The sequence below is a fragment of the Electrona antarctica genome (genome assembly GCF_951216825.1).
Source record: "Electrona antarctica genome assembly, chromosome: 12".
NCBI classification, from domain to species: domain Eukaryota; kingdom Metazoa; phylum Chordata; class Actinopteri; order Myctophiformes; family Myctophidae; genus Electrona; species Electrona antarctica.
This window is the reverse complement of record NC_136793.1, coordinates 6,709,356-6,729,181: the sequence shown is the minus strand read 5'-3', so window position 1 is coordinate 6,729,181 and position 19,826 is coordinate 6,709,356. Positions and strand designations below refer to the sequence as shown.

General features: G+C 43.8%; 1 protein-coding gene across 1 annotated transcript; it reads right to left on the bottom strand.

Moving 5' to 3' along the window:
• Window positions 1-328: 328 nt before the first annotated feature.
• Window positions 329-16,222, bottom strand: LOC306934542 (uncharacterized protein). The gene is made up of 2 exons (XM_079517154.1): window positions 15,648-16,222; window positions 329-1,445 (listed from the first exon to the last, which is right to left on the bottom strand). The coding sequence occupies exons 1-2, from the start codon at window positions 15,967-15,969 to the stop codon at window positions 370-372; spliced, it is 1,398 nt and encodes a 465-aa protein (XP_079373280.1). The 5' UTR covers window positions 15,970-16,222; the 3' UTR covers window positions 329-369.
• Between the last annotated feature and the right edge of the window lie 3,604 nt (window positions 16,223-19,826).

The window sequence follows — 19,826 nt, the reverse complement described above, 5'->3', positions numbered from 1 at the left end:
TTGGGTTAAAATTTTAACTATTTTCAGCAATGGGAAATATTTTTTTGGTGGGTAGATCTTGTTGAGCTGTTCATTTTTAAAGTAGCTCTCAAGTCAAAAAGGTGTGGGAACCTCTGGTCTAAAAGGTCATTATTATCAAACACTGTTTGCTAACCATGCTAACCTTGGCTAAGTTAGCAATCGGTTGATCTTGACTAGTCCTACAGTTTGATATCCATATAGTCATTCATTCCATTTCACATAATGACACAGATACAATTGGTTGGTCAAACAAACCTTTATTCCTTTACAAGTCAAACAGTTTAAGTATCATCATTATTATTGTCAAACACACAATACTCACACCATCCTCATTTCCTGGTCAGAGGTTCAGAAAAGAGTCACCACTGAATCCACTGCTCCTTTTATAGGTGGAGTACAGGAAAAGGGCTTCTCGCCTGTATGAGTCCTCATGTGTCTTTTTAGACTATTCATATGACTAAAGCCTGTACAACATACAGTACAAGAGAAGGGCTTTTCACCTGTATGAGTCCTCATGTGTCTTTTTAGACTATTCATATGACTAAAGCCTGTACAACATACAGTACAAGAGAAGGGCTTTTCACCTGTATGAGTCCTCATGTGTCTTTTTAGCTCACTGGTACTAATACAGCCTTTACCACATACTGTACAAGAGAAGGGCTTTTCGCCTGTATGAGTCCTCATGTGTGTTTTTAGACTACCCGTCACAGTAAAGCCTGTACCACATACTGTACACAAAAAGGGCTTTTCACCTGTATGAGTCCTCATGTGTCTTTTTAGATCACTGGTACTAATACAGCCTTTACCACATACTGTACAAGAGAAGGGCTTTTCGCCTGTATGAGTCCTCATGTGTGTTTTTAGACTACCCGTCTCAGTAAAGCCTTTACCACACACTGTACAAGTAAAGGGTTTTTCGCCTGTATGAGTCATCATGTGCTTTTTTAGATCACTTGTACTAATACAGCCTTTACTACATACTGTACACAAAAAGGGTTTTTCACCTGTATGAGTAATCATGTGTCTTTTTAGATCACCTGTCCGAGTAAAGCCTTTACCACATACTGTACAAGAGAAGGGCTTTTTGCCTGTATGAGTCCTCATGTGTGTTTTTAGACTACCCGTCGCAGTAAAGCCTTTACCACATACTGTACACAAAAAGGGCTTTTCACCTGTATGAGTCCTCATGTGTACTTTTAGATCACCTGTAGTAACACAGCCTGTACCACATACTGTACAAGAAAAGGGCTTTTCACCTGTATGAATCCTCATATGTGTGTTTAGATTTCCCTTGTGATTAAACATTTTGCCACACTCTGTACAGCTAAATGGTTTCTTCCCTGTGTGAATCATTGTGTGTCTATTTAGATCACGCTTGTGATTAAACATTTTGCCACACTCTGTGCAGCTAAAACGTTTCTTCCCTGTGTGAATCCTCAAATCACGCTTGTGATTAAACATTTTGCCACACTCTGTGCAGCTAAAACGTTTCTTCCCTGTATGAATCCTCATGTGCGTTGTTAGATTTCTCTTGTGATTAAACATTGTGCCACACTCTGTACAACTATGTTTCTTCCCTGTATGAATTCTCATGTGTGTGTTTAGATTTCCCTTTAGATTAAACACTTTGCCACAGCTAAAACCTTTCTTCCCTGTGTGACTCCTCATGGAGTCAGGTTGTTTGGATGATTCCAGGTCCTGGGACAGCTTGCGCTGTCCTCCTGTGTGACTCCTCATGGAGTCAGGTTGTTTGGATGATTCCAGGTACTGGGACAGCTTGTGCTGTCCTCCTGTGTGACTCCTCATGGAGTCAGGTTGTTTGGATGATTCCAGGTCCTGGGACAGCTTGGCTCCTCCCACATGTGTGTTTTGTGATTTCAGTGTGTTTAAAGCTGACTGATCTCCCCTAGGCTCCTCCCACTCATCACTGTCTTCAGTGTCAGATTCAGAACAGTGTGAAGAGAGGAGCTGCTCATCACTAGTTGGTTGTGATGTTCCACAGTCCTCTACACAGTGTGAAGAGAGGAGCTGCTCATCACTAGTTGGTTGTGATGTTCCACAGTCCTCTACACAGTGTGAAGAGAGGAGCTGCTCATCACTAGTTGGTTGTGATGTTCCACAGTCCTCTACACAGTGTGAAGAGAGGAGCTGCTCATCACTAGTTGGTTGTGATGTTCCACAGTCCTCTACACAGTGTGAAGAGAGGAGCTGCTCGTCACTAGTTGGTTGTGATGTTCCACAGTCCTCTACATCAGCTTGTGTTTTCATGTGTTCAGTTGAGGTGCCGGCTACAGGCTCTGTCTCTCTGTTTTCATCATCATCATCTTCACTTTTCACTGCTAGTAATGTCAACGTTGACCCACCAGCCTCTTCTGGTCTTTGAAGTAGCTCCTCCTGTTCCTCTTTAATGTGTGGAGGTTGTGGTTCCTCCTGGACCAGACTGGAGCTCCTCTCCTCTTCAGGTGGAACCTCCTCTTTACACACAGGGACGTGCAGAAAGTCTAGGAAAAATAATACAAAGAGACTCTATAAAAGGTTTGAATCTTGTACCTCAGTGCAGAGCAGTGGCTGGAAGAAGTATCAACAGATTACTCTTTGTCCACATGTTCCAACATTGAAATGTGACGGTGAGCTGACTGCGTTCTGTGCTGTAAATAGTGTGGCCACTGTTTGTTTACATTGCAGCGCTCTCATAGAAGATGTGAGACCAGCTGAATGAGAGGTAGTCATTATCATAGATATATATGAGAAAGGATAGATGACACGCCCCCGCTGCTGGCCAATGGAGAGTGACGTTATAGAAAGGCTAGATGAAACGCCCCCGCTGCTGGCCAATGGAGAGTGACGTCGCCACATGGTGGCCATCTTGCTACAGGTAGCTCGCCCACTCATAGCATTGTGTCTGTGGTGCATGTACTTTTTTAATAACCATAACATGCTCAATTTTCAAGTGATTTTCAAACAGTTTGGTTTGTTATAAACGTCAGATGATACTGCATACTTATAATGGACTTTCATATAAAAAGGAACTAAGCAGATAAGCATCCTGAATCATAGCCACTTTGATGGCGTTTGTAATAAACCAACCCGTTTGTAAATGTGTCAAGATTTCACCATAGAACATACCAAAGAAGTTCACTGTATCAAGATGGCTGACTGGTGAACCATCTTTATATATGTCTATGGTCATTATTATTTAGAAAGTAATAGTAGCAGTGAAACTTAATGGTAAGTAAGCCTTGCCAAGCCATGAGGCCCATAGGGCAGGAGCTCATCTCCTGTTTCTGTAGCGTGAGGCAGCTTGATGTACACCTCCTGGGCATGACTCTAGTATGTCGCAGGGACTGACCCCCTAATCCAACCCTTGATGCTGAGTGTCAAGCAAGGGTAGCCTTGCTAATAAGCCAGACTCAAATCACACTGTCGTGTGGTATTTGAGTCTGGAGATGCTGTGTATGGATCTTGTTTCCCGGGGGGTGGGTTCAAACATTTTCTCTTTGACGCAATTGGTTAGAGGTACTGTCAGTCAAAGGTCTCAAGCATTGAATGTCACTGTACCAAAGCCGCCCATATTGCATACCGTGTCCCGATTGGCAACACCAGTTCTCTGGTGTAGGAAATGGGCGTACAATTGAGCCTCTCCAGACCGTAATCCGCCGGCAGGCTTTTTTTTTTGTGCCAACGGCTGATTCGGTCTGGCTTATTAGCCAGGCTAAAGCAGGGGAGGCACTGGGTCCCATTTTTATAGTCTTTGGTATGAACCAAACCATCGTCCCCTTCAGAATACATTTAGATCAATGCATCCATGTAGTCAATAACCGATTCATATCAGTTCATCTTTACACCCTCAGTACCGACCCACTTTCACCAATACAATAAATAAAGACATCTTTACACCCTCAGTACCGTCACACTTTCACCAATACAATAAATAAAGACATCTTTACACCCTCAGTACCGTCACACTTTCACCAATACAATAAATAAAGACATCTTTACACCCTCAGTACCGACCCACTTTCACCAATACAATAAATAAAGACATCTTTACACCCTCAGTACCGTCACACTTTCACCAATACAATAAATAAAGACATCTTTACACCCTCAGTACCGTCACACTTTCACCAATACAATAAATAAAGACATCTTTACACCCTCAGTACCGTCACACTTTCACCAATACAATAAATAAAGACATCTTTACACCCTCAGTACCGACCCACTTTCACCAATACAATAAATAAAGACATCTTTACACCCTCAGTACCGTCACACTTTCACCAATACAATAAATAAAGACATCTTTACACCCTCAGTACCATCACACTTTCACCAATACAATAAATAAAGACATCTTTACACCCTCAGTACCGACCCACTTTCACCAATACAATAAATAAAGACATCTTTACACCCTCAGTACCGTCACACTTTCACCAATACAATAAATAAAGACATCTTTACACCCTCAATAGAACCAGTCGTGGCTGGAGAACTGATCTTCACCTGCAGACTGGACTCCTCACACTGGACTGGAATGAAGGAATACAATAAATACTTTAAAGATGGAGTGCCCCAATATTTTAAATCTTTCCAGTTTTCATGTGTCTATGAGGTGACAGTACTTCATTAGACCCCCTGGTGTGGTTTGTATGTGCAATGGTGTATTCCCTTTGTATTTAGGGTTTCTTCCTGGAGGCTGAACCCTTGACAGTCAAACGGGCCAATGAAATAAACACTGATAGTGTGACGTATAATTATCGAACGCCCCCAGGCACCTCCCCCGGCCCTCATTATATATATTTTTGAGGGGCGCCTCCTATATACAGGTTTAATGTTTGTTTTTAGTTCAAACATTCTTTCAGAGCAAACGTCAGGCCTAAATGGGTTAATATATTAGCGCCCCTCACTTCACACAGGTGTGATTTTTTTAAATATGACAACCTCTGTGGGCGGAGCTTCCACATACACACGTGTGCATTTTGAACATGGCTGCGGCAGGGTGATCAGTGGGGCTGTCAGTCATTTGATTTTGACACATTACCAGCTGACAGCAGGCGTGAGCAATGGCTGAATTAAGCAATATTACACCAGAGGGTGTTCTTTATTGTCATTAATGTGCCGTAGGAACTCGCCAGAAAGCAGCAGGTCACAACATGTAGCTTGTTAGATTAGAATCTATAAAGTGATATTTTATTTGATTTACCTGAGAGGGTGTCACAGCTCGTCTCCCAGTGTAGTAATGTCAATGATAACACATCAGCCTCCTCCTCCTGTTCCTCTTTAATGTGTGGAGGTTGTGGTTCCTCCTGGACCAGACTGGATCTCCTCTGATGATGTGGAGGTTGTGGTTCCTCCTGGACCAGACTGGATCTCCACTTCTCATATTCAGATGAAACCTCTTTACACACAGACAGAAGGAGGAGAGAAGAGGTTAGCATCAGCTCAACAACTCAAATGCTTTTATCATTAGATGACATTTTATTTGTTTTGTCAGAATGACCATTGTTTAAAAAATAAAAAATAAGTATCCGTTTTACAACGAGGCTCATGGAATAGGCAAGCCGTCGACTAGAAGAGCGTCTGTCTGTGTGTCCGCGCTAGTTTTGTCTTTTCTTCATCTTAACATTGACAGGGCCGGATCTACCATATGAGCACTTTGGGCACGTGCCCAGGGGACTTTTTTTTTTTTTTTTAGCTCCACAGACATTTTCTCCACTAATCCAAATGAAATAAATGGTGTCTAAACTTAAAGTGTTTTATTGTTGGTGAGAATGTGTTATGCACATAACTAAAAGATTCCGACAAAACTTTAAATCGAAGCATAAGGGACCTGACTATACCTACAGTGTGTAGTTTGGTGTTGTGTGTGTAACACACATACCTGCAGTGTGTAGTTTGGTGTTGTGTGTAACACACATACCTGCAGTGTGTAGTTTGGTGTTGTGTGTGTAACACACATACCTGCAGTGTGTAGTTTGGTGTTGTGTGTGTAACACACATACCTGCAGTGTGTAGTTTGGTGTTGTGTGTGTAACACACATACCTGCAGTGTGTAGTTTGGTGTTGTGTGTGTAACACACATACCTGCAGTGTGTAGTTTGGTGTTGTGTGTGTAACACACATACCTGCAGTGTGTAGTTTGGTGTTGTGTGTAACACACATACCTGCAGTGTGTAGTTTGGTGTTGTGTGTAACACACATACCTGCAGTGTGTAGATCGATGTCCATATCAAAGTCAATGTCCAGCAGTTTGTTGTGTTTCTCCAGCAGAGTTTCTAGTGTTGAAGAATCTGTTCTATAATCAAAGGCCCATACACAGACCTTTAGATACTTAGTCTAGAAAATACTCAGGCAAAAATACGGAGCATGAAGTCAACAGCAGAGACAGGCAGATGAAGGTTCCGGAGTTCCATTTTATTTGCAGAGTTCAATACAGCATCAGCCATGGGGACAGAGCCCCATGGGTCCTTCAGCCTCTCGGCTTCCAGACTAACACACGTACAGATAGGCATTTACAGTAGACCTTTATACAACTGAAAGCAGAGACAAAGGTGGTCTCAGGTTACCCAAACCCCCTTCGTCCCAAATTGTCCCCATATATGGTCACCAGGAAGCCCAGTGCTAGGAGACACAGTAGGTGTCCTAACATGCAAGCCTACCAAGCGACACCCAACCATTTGTTAGTGGTCATCAAGCCACTGGCTATTCTGAGATTCCTAGCCACTGTGTCCTGACTTGTTTGCCCTGCTGGAAGACAATGTAATGTCACACTACACTAAACAGTTGTTTAAGCTATCTTAGTGTTAATTGTGATTTCCAGATACATCAGACCTCCCTTTGAGGCAACCATGCCTCATAAAAACGAATATGGAAACACAATTATTGACCCTCGTCCTCCCTTTGGCACTGACTGGAACATTAAAAATATGACACAAAGAAATCAACAATTACAGTAGAATTCAAAAATGGTTTGCAGACTTCTAGGCATTCAAATCACATAACTCGTTACCAGTGTTCTCATTCCATTACAGTATTATCATCGGTGTGCTTATAGAACTCCCTTCTGTGTTCAATTTAATTTCAGGCTAAAACATTACATAGGAAATACAATGAATAAAAATAAGTAAGTAAGTAAATAGTAAAAAATACATTCCAGCCCGAAAACCACAGTAAGAATCTCTCTTACACACTAACAACTTCTCTGTACTGTAATCAACACTTTTAACCTTTACATAACTCAAAACATGATCATTGGCATAAATGATAACCCGTAAACATATATCTGACATTTAAACACAATACACCGTCGCTGTATCCAACCCCTTTTGCTTCAACTCAAAAGCACCCAATTATTGAATACAAGGTGTGTTACGGTTCTTCAAACTTTACATCTGATGCTCTTAGCATCAGTTAATGTTAAGGATACATTTTACCATAGTCATTCATAAAATGATTCATTTTTGTTTAGTTAACTCATCTTTTTAGGACATGCAGAAATCATCTATAATTATTTCAACACTCTAGATTCCCCAAGGCTCGTACAAATAACAGCACTGTTACCACCGACGACCATAAACCCTACCCCCTTCCCATTTAAAAGAGCTGTATGTTTTTCCAGATCTCGTGCATGCTACTATTATTCACTTACGTTAAAATCCTAGAGTAATTTATATAACTTTAGAGTTTTCCCCACATGTCATAGCAGAAATACTTTCGTTGACTTTTCCCATTCACAAATTTATTCGAACAAAAATAAGAACGTTATGCACAATTAGGATGATTAATACTTATGCGTACGACAGGAGCGCTGTCTTTCGCCTGACAAAGAGACATCTAACTAATTGTACTCCGGTAAATATTTCTTTTCAGCTCCAAATCTCCCTTAGGCATATCATCCCCATTAAGCCAACTTCTCTAATTAAATACCTGACACATAAAATCAACACACATGCCCATTATATGTTGAACTAGACAAACGTAAACATACATTTGGAATCAAATGGAACGATATCCATCTGATATAATAGAATCTTCTGTAACGTTTCTCTTCTTCTTGTCTCACCTTCGATGTTCATCATCAGTCAGCGCACACGGGCCAAACGAGGTTTGTGATGCAGTACACTTATGCACCGCATGGCGTAGGCCGCTCTCTTGTCGAGTTGCCCTTTGTCCGAAAACTTTCATTCTGAATTCTGATCTGAATTCACTTTATCACCTCCTCCCTTTCAGTCATGAAAATACAACATGACTAAAAAAACGAGAAAGTGAATTAGTGTCATCACAGGAGCCTGTAGGCCTCTGCGAGGCGGAAACTTGTGATGTGCCGCGTTGCGAGCTTGTAGATCAGCTCTGTCGAGCCGCTGAATGGAACGAAGCCACGACGCCCCGCCGCCTGTCGAGTCGAGTAGAGACGCGCCGAGAAGAGCCAATGAAGTGGCCATCGCCTCCCTTGGACCGCTGACCGCCGATGAACGCCCTCGGGCCGGGGCACGCTGTGCTCCGTAGCACCCCTCTCCCCGCCGTCCAGCCGCTGTCCATCGCCCTCTGGTCACGATCGCCGAGAGCATCAAGCCGTTGCCCATCGCCGCTCCTCGGTGCAGGCCGCCCCCGTCGTGGTGGTGATGAATGAAACCCCCCCCACCGCGCCGGGCAGGCCGTCGCCATTGTCTCGCTGGTTCGACTGCAGTGCGCATAGCGCCGTCGTCGTCGCCGTTCCCCTCCGTTCAAAAAATTGCCGACCGAAACATCTATTAGACTGAATTGTCAACTGTCCACTGGTTCTCTCGCCTGACGCAAAAATGCATCAACGCGACCGAGCTCGGCACCACTTTGAAGAATCTGTTCTATAATCAAAGGCCCATACACAGACCTTTAGATACTTAGTCTAGAAAATACTCAGGCAAAAATACGGAGCATGAAGTCAACAGCAGAGACAGGCAGATGAAGGTTCCGGAGTTCCATTTTATTTGCAGAGTTCAATACAGCATCAGCCATGGGGACAGAGCCCCATGGGTCCTTCAGCCTCTCGGCTTCCAGACTAACACACGTACAGATAGGCATTTACAGTAGACCTTTATACAACTGAAAGCAGAGACAAAGGTGGTCTCAGGTTACCCAAACCCCCTTCGTCCCAAATTGTCCCCATATATGGTCCCCAGGAAGCCCAGTGCTAGGAGACACAGTAGGTGTCCTAACATGCAAGCCTACCAAGCGACACCCAACCATTTGTTAGTGGTCATCAAGCCACTGGCTATTCTGAGATTCCTAGCCACTGTGTCCTGACTTGTTTGCCCTGCTGGAAGACAATGTAATGTCACACTACACTAAACAGTTGTTTAAGCTATCTTAGTGTTAATTGTGATTTCCAGATACATCAGTGTCTCCATCTCTCTCTGGACGAGGCTGCACATCCACTCTGCGGCCACACTGAGGCGCTCCAACACAAACACTCTGAGCCGACAAACATCACCGCTTGTTGTGTGTTTGTCCAAAACGCACAATATGTCCTCTCCCACCACTGACGTCATGTGTTCGTGTATCTTCAGCCGTACAGACTCCATTGGACTCGTTTTACCTCCTTTAGGAGACATTTACACCAAACAGACTCTCTTCCAAACTACCGCTGTTTCCTTGGCTTCAACGCCGACAAATGGAACTCTTAGCTGGGCTGAATGAAGGAGGAAACACCGCTGGAGAGCCGAGATGATTTCGGGTCGTCACAACATTTCAGTGGCACCGAAGAACCGACTTAATGTAATGTAATGACCGGTGGGGTTCTCCCCATCGAACGACATGACAACCTTCTTTCTTTAAGTTGCTTTTATTCCAAATAACGACTTACAAGGCACACAATAGTGATGGCTGGATAGCTACGAATAGCCTACCAAAATGCTAGCGTAACCCAACGGCTCAGAGCACAACAACAACACCAAACTAGTAAACGTGCTTCCGCCCTCACCCCGGAAGTACTTCCCCCCGGGCTGGTCCTTAAAGGAACACACACAGTAGCACAGTCCTAACCATAACACAGTACTAGTGTTCCACTGGGACGCTACAGTAACATAAACTTATATAATGTGTACATGTTTCTGTTCCTACTGTAATATAGAATGTGTATTAAATACACTTAGGCCTACAACTTATAGAATGTGTAAAATGTCTATTTTCTCTAGATGAGGAACAACAACAAAGAGATTCTCTCCGATTCCGCCATTACGCTGAAAACACACAACCGTCAACCAGTGTTGCCACATTGTGTGAGAGAAACAAGCAACCAGGTCCATGAAAACAAGCCCAAAAGAAGCCTGGCTAAGGCTTTTTGAAACTAGCAGATCTACAAGCGTTGTGAGCTTTTAGATCTGCTAGTTTCAAAACAATCATTCTTTGTAACATTTTAACAACAACCCCCTTTTCCCCTCACTGTATATGTTTCTTTTCCCTTTTTACCTCCATTATGATGAATTCCTGTTCTGTTCTTTGTCTATATAGAAGTGTCTATTTGTACGTCTCTAAATGTTTTGATGAATTGAACATGGTGGACCCTGTTGTAAACAAGTGTAATGCTTAATTGGGTCGTGAGTTTGTGCTTGAAATGTACTGTAATTCTGCAAACTGTTAATACATTTTTCAATCAATCAATCAATCAATGTTGTTCCTTCTGGCACAAAACATTTTTAAATGTTGGGTCCTTAGTTGGACAAATACATGAATGTGGAGGTCCTTGACATGGAGATGTGTAAGAATCACTGCTTTAAACAACTACAAACACATCCTAATTTGACCCAAAGCTCCCCCTGGTTCTCTGACTTACAAATACATAAAGGAACACTATTTGCAGGTGGTGTGTGCGTGTGCGTTGAGGTTTTTCTTCATAAATCGATGCTACTGAACACCCTTTATGTCTGTGTGTTGTTATGAACATATTGAACCAATGGAAAGTATCCATGTCTGTGTGTGTGTGTGTGTGTGATAATCAAACTTGCGTGTGTGTGTCCGTGTGTACATGTGAGTGGGAGAGACAGACAGATACTAAAAGAGGATGTGTGTGTATGTGTGTGTACAACTGTGCATGCGTGTGTGTATGTGTGATAATCAAACTTGGAGATCCATTGTCAGTGGAGTTAAGAGGTTTTTCTGTCATTGATAAGAACTATCTTGATAGAAAACCACCTAACTCCATTTGAGCTGTATTCGGGTAAAGTGGTGATAATATAATGACACATGCAAGTATCTGATAATATACAAAGTCACAATACCAACTTTGATGAGGCAGTATTGGTTTGTTTAAAAAATATATGGTTTTCTTTCATTTCTGAAAAATGTAAAATTTGTTTTTCCCATTTCCTGAAAAATGAAGATTTTGGAGTTAAGAGGTTTCCCGACAGCAGAGATATTCATTTTCGGTTTACCATATTCTCATTTCATACTCCACATTCCCATATGTCAGGATTAGGTCATTATTATCAAACACTGTTTGCTAACCATGGCTAAGTTAGCAATCAGTTGATCTTGACTAGTCCTACAGTTTGATATCCATATAGTCATTCATTCCATTTCACATAATGCCACAGATACAATTGGTTGGTCAAACAAACCTTTATTCCTTTACAAGTCAAACAGTTTAAGTATCACCATTATTATTGTCAAACACACAATACTCACACCATCCTCATTTCCTGGTCAGCGGTTCAGAAAAGAGTCACCACTGAATCCACTGCTCCTTTTATAGGTGGAGGACTCAAATTGGGTTGCACCATTTTACAGGTGCATGTTTCTGTCAATGCATGCCATTTAGTATGATTGAAAATAGATGGGTCGTTTAAAACCATGGTTGTTAATTACTTTATGATTGACAATGATTCTCTAAAGGTTCTTTAAATGTTTTCTTTGTTTCATGTTCACTAGATATGTAGGTGAATACTGTGTGTGCCTGTCCTTTGGACAGATGGTTGTGGCCACTAGATCAGGTTCTCAACCTTGTTGGCCCCCCGGGGACCCTCTCTGGGGGGTCTGAGTGGAGGTAGTCATTCCACTAGACAGGTCGGAGTGGAGGTAGTCATTCTACTAGACAGAGGTCTAGGTCTGAGTGGAGGTAGTCATTCCACTAGACAGAGGTCTGAGTGGAGGTAGTCATTCCACTAGACAGAGGTCTGAGTGGAGGTAGTCATTCCACTAGACAGAGGTCTGAGTGGAGGTAGTCATTCCAGTGTCAGACATGGAGAGAGAAGGGGCACCATGAGCTCTGTCCTAGGACAGTGTTGGGGCACCATGAGCTCTGTCCTAGGACAGTGTTGGGGCACCATGAGCTGTCCTATGACAGTGTTGGGGCACCATGCGCTCTGTCCTAGGACAGTGTTGGGGCACCATGAGCTCTGCCCTAGGACAGTGTTGGGGCACCATGAGCTCTGTCCTAGGACAGTGTTGGGGCACCATGAGCTCTGCCCTAGGACAGTGTTGGGGCACCATGAGCTCTGTCCTAGGACAGTGTTGGGGCACCATGAGCTCTGTCCTAAGACAGTGTTGGGGCACCATGAGCTCTGTCCTAGGACAGTGTTGGGGCACCATGAGCTCTGTCCTAAGACAGTGTTGGGGCACCATGAGCTCTGTCCTAGGACAGTGTTGGGGCACCATGAGCTCTGTCCTAGGCCAGTGTTGGGGCACCATGAGCTCTGTCCTAGGCCAGTGTTGGGGCACCATGAGCTCTGTCCTAGGCCAGTGTTGGGGCACCATGAGCTCTGTCCTAGGACAGTGTTGGGGCACCATGAGCTCTGTCCTAGGACAGTGTTGGGGCACCATGAGCTCTGTCCTAGGACAGTGTTGGGGCACCATGAGCTCTGTCCTAGGACAGTGTTGGGGCACCATGAGCTCTGCCCTAGGACAGTGTTGGGGCACCATGAGCTCTGCCCTAGGACAGTGTTGGGGCACCATGAGCTCTGTCCTAGGCCAGTGTTGGGGCACCATGAGCTCTGTCCTAGGACAGTGTTGGGGCACCATGAGCTCTGCCCTAGGACAGTGTTGGGGCACCATGAGCTCTGTCCTAGGACAGTGTTGGGGCACCATGAGCTCTGTCCTAGGACAGTGTTGGGGCACCATGAGCTCTGTCCTAGGACAGTGTTGGGGCACCATGAGCTCTGTCCTAGGACAGTGTTGGGGCACCATGAGCTGTCCTAGGACAGTGTTGGGGCACCATGAGCTCTGTCCTAAGACAGTGTTGGGGCACCATGAGCTCTGTCCTAGGCCAGTGTTGGGGCACCATGAGCTCTGTCCTAGGCCAGTGTTGGGGCACCATGAGCTCTGTCCTAGGCCAGTGTTGGGGCACCATGAGCTCTGTCCTAGGACAGTGTTGGGGCACCATGAGCTCTGTCCTAGGACAGTGTTGGGGCACCATGAGCTCTGCCCTAGGACAGTGTTGGGGCACCATGAGCTCTGCCCTAGGACAGTGTTGGGGCACCATGAGCTCTGCCCTAGGACAGTGTTGGGGCACCATGAGCTGTCATAGGACAGTGTTGGGGCACCATGAGCTCTGTCCTAGGACAGTGTTGGGGCACCATGAGCTCTGTCCTAGGACAGTGTTGGGGCACCATGAGCTCTGTCCTAGGACAGTGTTGGGGCACCATGAGCTCTGCCCTAGGACAGTGTTGGGGCACCATGAGCTCTGCCCTAGGACAGTGTTGGGGCACCATGAGCTCTGTCCTAGGACAGTGTTGGGGCACCATGAGCTCTGTCCTAAGACAGTGTTGGGGCACCATGAGCTCTGTCCTAGGACAGTGTTGGGGCACCATGAGCTCTGTCCTAGGACAGTGTTGGGGCACCATGAGCTCTGTCCTAAGACAGTGTTGGGGCACCATGAGCTCTGTCCTAGGACAGTGTTGGGGCACCATGAGCTCTGTCCTAGGACAGTGTTGGGGCACCATGAGCTCTGTCCTAGGCCAGTGTTGGGGCACCATGAGCTCTGTCCTAGGACAGTGTTGGGGCACCATGAGCTCTGCCCTAGGACAGTGTTGGGGCACCATGAGCTCTGTCCTAGGACAGTGTTGGGGCACCATGAGCTTTGTAAGCAATGTAAGTTTGTTATTTTCATTTTTGAAGCTACATTTTTTTTTGTGAAAGAATTTTTTTCTGAACATTATTTTGAACATTACATTTGAACATTTTTTGGAACTATTGAGATTTTTGGTATGTCATTTTTCTTTGCCACCTAGCCCTCATCAAACGTACTCATTTACATATAGCATGAATATGACTTGTTAAATCCTGACCAATGTGGACACACACTAAGACTCATATTGTACTACCAGTAACCAGTAAGCTGGAGGGAATAATGCAAGAGAAAATAAACATGAAATTCCATCATGTTGAATAGAAAATAAGATCTATACACAAGATAAAACAAAAATACATCACAAGAAACTATTAATGTGTATTAATGTCATGTTGATGTTGTCAGATTATGTAATTCCTCTGCTTTTGAATCATTGTCATCCTGGATTAGACTGACTGATCATATGTCTTAAACTAAAGGCTTTCACCTGTATGAGTCCTCATGTGTGTTTTTACACTACCCGTCCGAGTAAAGCCTTTACCACATACTGTACAAGTACAGGGTTTTTCACCTGTATGAGTCCTCATGTGTCTTTTTAGATCACTTGTCTGAGTAAAGCCTTTACCACATACTGTACAAGAGAAGAGCTTCTCGCCTGTATGAGTCATCATGTGCTTTTTTAGATCACTTGTAGTAATACAGCCTTTACCGCATACTGTACAAGGAAATGGCTTTTCGCCTGTATGAGTCATCATGTGCTTTTTTAGATCACTTGTAGTAATATAGCCTTTACCGCATACTGTACAAGGAAATGGCTTTTCGCCTGTATGAGTCCTCATGTGTCTTTTTAGATCACTGGTACTATTAGAGCCTTTACCACATACTGTACAAGAGAAGGGCTTTTCGCCTGTATGAGTCCTCATGTGTGTTTTTAGAGTACCCGTCTCAGTAAAGCCTTTACCACACACTGTACAAGTAAAGGGTTTTTCACCTGTATGAGTCATCATGTGTGTTTTTACATTACCCGTCGCAGTAAAGCCTTTACCACATACTGTACAAGAGAAGGGCTTCTCGCCTGTATGAGTCCTCATGTGTGTTTTTAGACTACCCGTCTCAGTAAAGCCTTTACCACACACTGTAGAAGTAAAGGGTTTTTCACCTGTATGAGTCATCATGTGTGTTTTTACACTACCCGTCGCAGTAAAGCCTTTACCACATACTGTACACAAAAAGGGCTTTTCACCTGTATGAGTCATCATGTGTCTTTTTAGATTATCTGTGACACGGAAATCTTTACCACATACTGTACAAGTAAAGGGTTTTTCACCTGTATGAGTCATCATGTGTGTTTTTACACTACCCGTCGCAGTAAAGCCTTTACCACATACTGTACACAAAAAGGGCTTTTCACCTGTATGAGTCATCATGTGTCTTTTTAGATTATCTGTGACACGGAAACCTTTACCACATACTGTACACAAAAAGGGCTTTTCACCTGTATGAGTCCTCATGTGTACTTTTAGATCACCTGTAGTAACACAGCCTGTACCACATACTGTACAAGAAAAGGGCTTTTCACCTGTATGAATCCTCATGTGTTTGTTTAGATTTCCCTTCAGATTAAACATTTTGCCACACTCTGTACAACTAAAAGGTTTCTTCCCTGTGTGAATCATTGTGTGTCTATTTAGATCACCCTTTAGATTAAACACTTTGCCACACTCTGTACAGCTAAAACCTTTCTTCCCTGTGTGACTCCTCATGGAGTCAGGTTGTTTGGATGATTCCAGGTCCTGGGACAGCTTGCGCTGTCCTCCTGTTTGACTCCTCATGGAGTCAGGTTGTGTGGATGATTCCAGGTCCTGGGACAGCTTGCGCTGTCCTCCTGTGTGACTCCTCATGGAGTCAGGTTGTTTGGATGATTCCAGGTCCTGGGACAGCTTGGCTCCTCCAACATGTTGTGTGTTTTGTGATTTCAGTGTGTTTAAAGCTGACTGATCTCCCCTAGGCTCCTCCCACTCATCACTGTCTTCAGTGTCAGATTCAGAACAGTGTGAAGAGAGGAGCTGCTCATCACTAGTTGGTTGTGATGTTCCACAGTCCTCTACACAGTGTGAAGAGAGGAGCTGCTCATCACTAGTTGGTTGTGATGTTCCACAGTCCTCTACACAGTGTGAAGAGAGGAGCTGCTCATCACTAGTTGGTTGTGATGTTCCACAGTCCTCTACACAGTGTGAAGAGAGGAGCTGCTCATCACTAGTTGGTTGTGATGTTCCACAGTCCTCTACACAGTGTGAAGAGAGGAGCTGCTCGTCACTAGTTGGTTGTGATGTTCCACAGTCCTCTACATCAGCTTGTGTTTTCATGTGTTCAGTTGAGGTGCCGGCTACAGGCTCTGTCTCTCTGTTTTCATCATCATCATCTTCACTTTTCACTGCTAGTAATGTCAACGTTGACCCACCAGCCTCTTCTGGTCTTTGAAGTAGCTCCTCCTGTTCAACTTTAATGTGTGGAGGTTGTGGTTCCTCCTGGACCAGACTGGAGCTCCTCTCCTCTTCAGGTGGAACCTCCTCTTTACACACAGGGACGTGCAGAAAGTCTAGGAAAAATAATACAAAGAGACTCTATAAAAGGTTTGAATCTTGTAACTCAGTGCAGAGTAGTGGCTGGAAGAAGTATCAACAGATTACTCTTTGTCCACATGTTCCAACATTGAAATGTGACGGTGCGCTGACTGCGTTCTGTGCTGTAAATAGTGTGGCCGTTGTTTGTTTACATTGCAGCGCTCTCATAGAAGATGTGAGACCAGCTGAATGAGAGGTAGTCATTATCATAGATATATATGAGAAAGGATAGATGACACGCCCCCGCTGCTGGCCAATGGAGAGTGACGTTATAGAAAGGCTAGATGAAACGCCCCCGCTGCTGGCCAATGTAGAGTGACGTCGCCACATGGTGGCCATCTTGCTACAGGTAGCTCGCCCACTCATAGCATTGTGTCTGTGGTGCATGTACTGTTTTAATAACCAAAACATGCTCAATTTTCAAGGATTTTCAAACAGTTTGGTTTGTTATAAACGTCAGATGATACTGCATACTTATAATGGACTTTCATATAAAAAGGAACTAAGCAGATAAGCATCCTGAATCATAGCCACTTTGATGGCGTTTGTAATAAACCAACCCGTTTGTAAATGTGTCAAGATTTCACCATAGAACATACCAAATAAGTTCACTGTATCAAGATGGCCGACTGGTGAACCATCTTTATATATGTCTATGGTCATTATTATTTAGAAAGTAATAGTAGTAGTGAAACATAATAGTAAGTAAGCCTTGCCAAGCCATGAGGCCCATAGGGCAGGAGCTCATCTCCTGTTTCTGTAGCGTGAGGCAGCTTGATGTACACCTCCTGGACATGACTCTAGTATGTCGCAGGGACTGACCCCCTAATCCAACCCTTGATGCTGAGTGTCAAGCAGGGGTAGCCTTGCTAATAAGCCAGACTCAAATCACACTGTTGTGTGGTATTTGAGTCTGGAGATGCTGTGTATGGATCTTGTTTCCCGGGGGGTGGGTTCAAACATTTTCTCTTTGACGCAATTGGTTAGAGGTACTGTCAGTCAAAGGTCTCAAGCATTGAATGTCACTGTACCAAAGCCCGCCCATATTGCATACCGTGTCCCGATTGGCCACACCAGTTCTCTGGTGTAGGAAATGGGCGTACAATTGAGCCTCTCCAGACCGTAATCCGCCGGCAGGCTTTTTTTTTTGCCAACGGCTGATTCGGTCTGGCTTATTAGCCAGGCTAAAGCAGGGGAGGCACTGGGTCCCATTTTTATAGTCTTTGGTATGAACCAAACCATCGTCCCATTCAGAATACATTTAGATCAATGTATCCATGTAGTCAATAACCGATTCATATCAGTTCATCTTTACACCCTCAGTACCGACCCACTTTCACCAATACAATAAATAAAGAAATCTTTACACCCTCAGTACCGTCACACTTTCACCAATACAATAAATAAAGACATCTTTACACCCTCAGTACCGTCACACTTTCACCAATACAATAAATAAAGACATCTTTACACCCTCAGTACCGTCACACTTTCACCAATACAATACATAAAGACATCTTTACACCTTCAGTACCGTCACACTTTCACCAATACAATAAATAAAGACATCTTTACACCCTCAGTACCGTCACACTTTCACCAATACAATAAATAAAGACATCTTTACACCCTCAGTACCGTCACACTTTCACCAATACAATAAATAAAGACATCTTTACACCCTCAGTACCGTCACACTTTCACCAATACAATAAATAAAGACATCTTTACACCCTCAGTACCGACCCACTTTCACCAATACAATAAATAAAGACATCTTTACACCCTCAGTACCGTCACACTTTCACCAATACAATAAATAAAGACATCTTTACACCCTCAGTACCGACCCACTTTCACCAATACAATAAATAAAGACAGAGTGCTTTAAACTTACTGAGATCCATGTGGTCTTCAGGTTCCTGTTTAAGGTGGTCTTCAGGTTCCTGTTTAAGGTGGTTTTCAGGTTCCTGTTTAAGGTGGTCTTCAGGTTCCTGTTTAAGGTGGTCTTCAGGTTCCTGTTCAATAGAACCAGTCGTGGCTGGAGAACTGATCTTCACCTGCAGACTGGACTCCTCACACTGGACTGGAATGAAGGAATACAATAAATACTTTAAAGATGGAGTGCCACAATATTTTAAATCTTTCCAGTTTTCATGTGTCTATGAGGTGACAGTACTTCATTAGACCCCCTGGTGTGGTTTGTATGTGCAATGGTGTATTCCCTTTGTATTTAGGGTTTCTTCCTGGAGGCTGAACCCTTGACAGTCTAACGGGCCAATGAAATAAACACTGATAGTGTGACGTATAATTATCGAACGCCCCCAGGCACCTCCCCCGGCCCTCATTATATATATATACAGGTTTAATGTTTGTTTTTAGTTCAAACATGCTTTCAGAGCAAACGTCAGGCCTAAATGGGTTAATATATTAGCGCCCCTCACTTCACACAGGTGTGATTTTTATAAATATGACAACCTCTGTGGGCAGAGCTTCCACATACACACGTGTGCATTTTGAACATGGCTGCGGCAGGGTGATCAGTGGGGCTGTCAGTCATTTGATTTTGACACATTACCAGCTGACAGCAGGCGTGAGCAATGGCTGAATTAAGCAATATTACACCAGAGGGTGTTCTTTATTGTCATTAATGTGCCGTAGGAACTCGCCAGAAAGCAGCAGGTCACAACATGTAGCTTGTTAGATTAGAATCTATAAAGTGATATTTTATTTGATTTACCTGAGAGGGTGTCACAGCTCGTCTCCCAGTGTAGTAATGTCAATGATAACACATCAGCCTCCTCCTCCTGTTCCTCTTTAATGTGTGGAGGTTGTGGTTCCTCCTGGACCAGACTGGATCTCCTCTGATGATGTGGGGGTTGTGGTTTCTCCTGGACCAGACTGGATCCCCTCTGATGATGTGGAGGTTGTGGTTCCTCCTGGACCAGACTGGATCTCCACTTCTCATATTCAGATGAAACCTCTTTACACACAGACAGAAGGAGGAGAGAAGAGGTTAGCATCAGCTCAACAACTCAAATGCTTTTATCATTAGATGACATTGTATTTGTTTTGTCAGAATGACCATTGTTTAGAAAATAAAAAATAAGTATCCGTTTTACAACGAGGCTCCT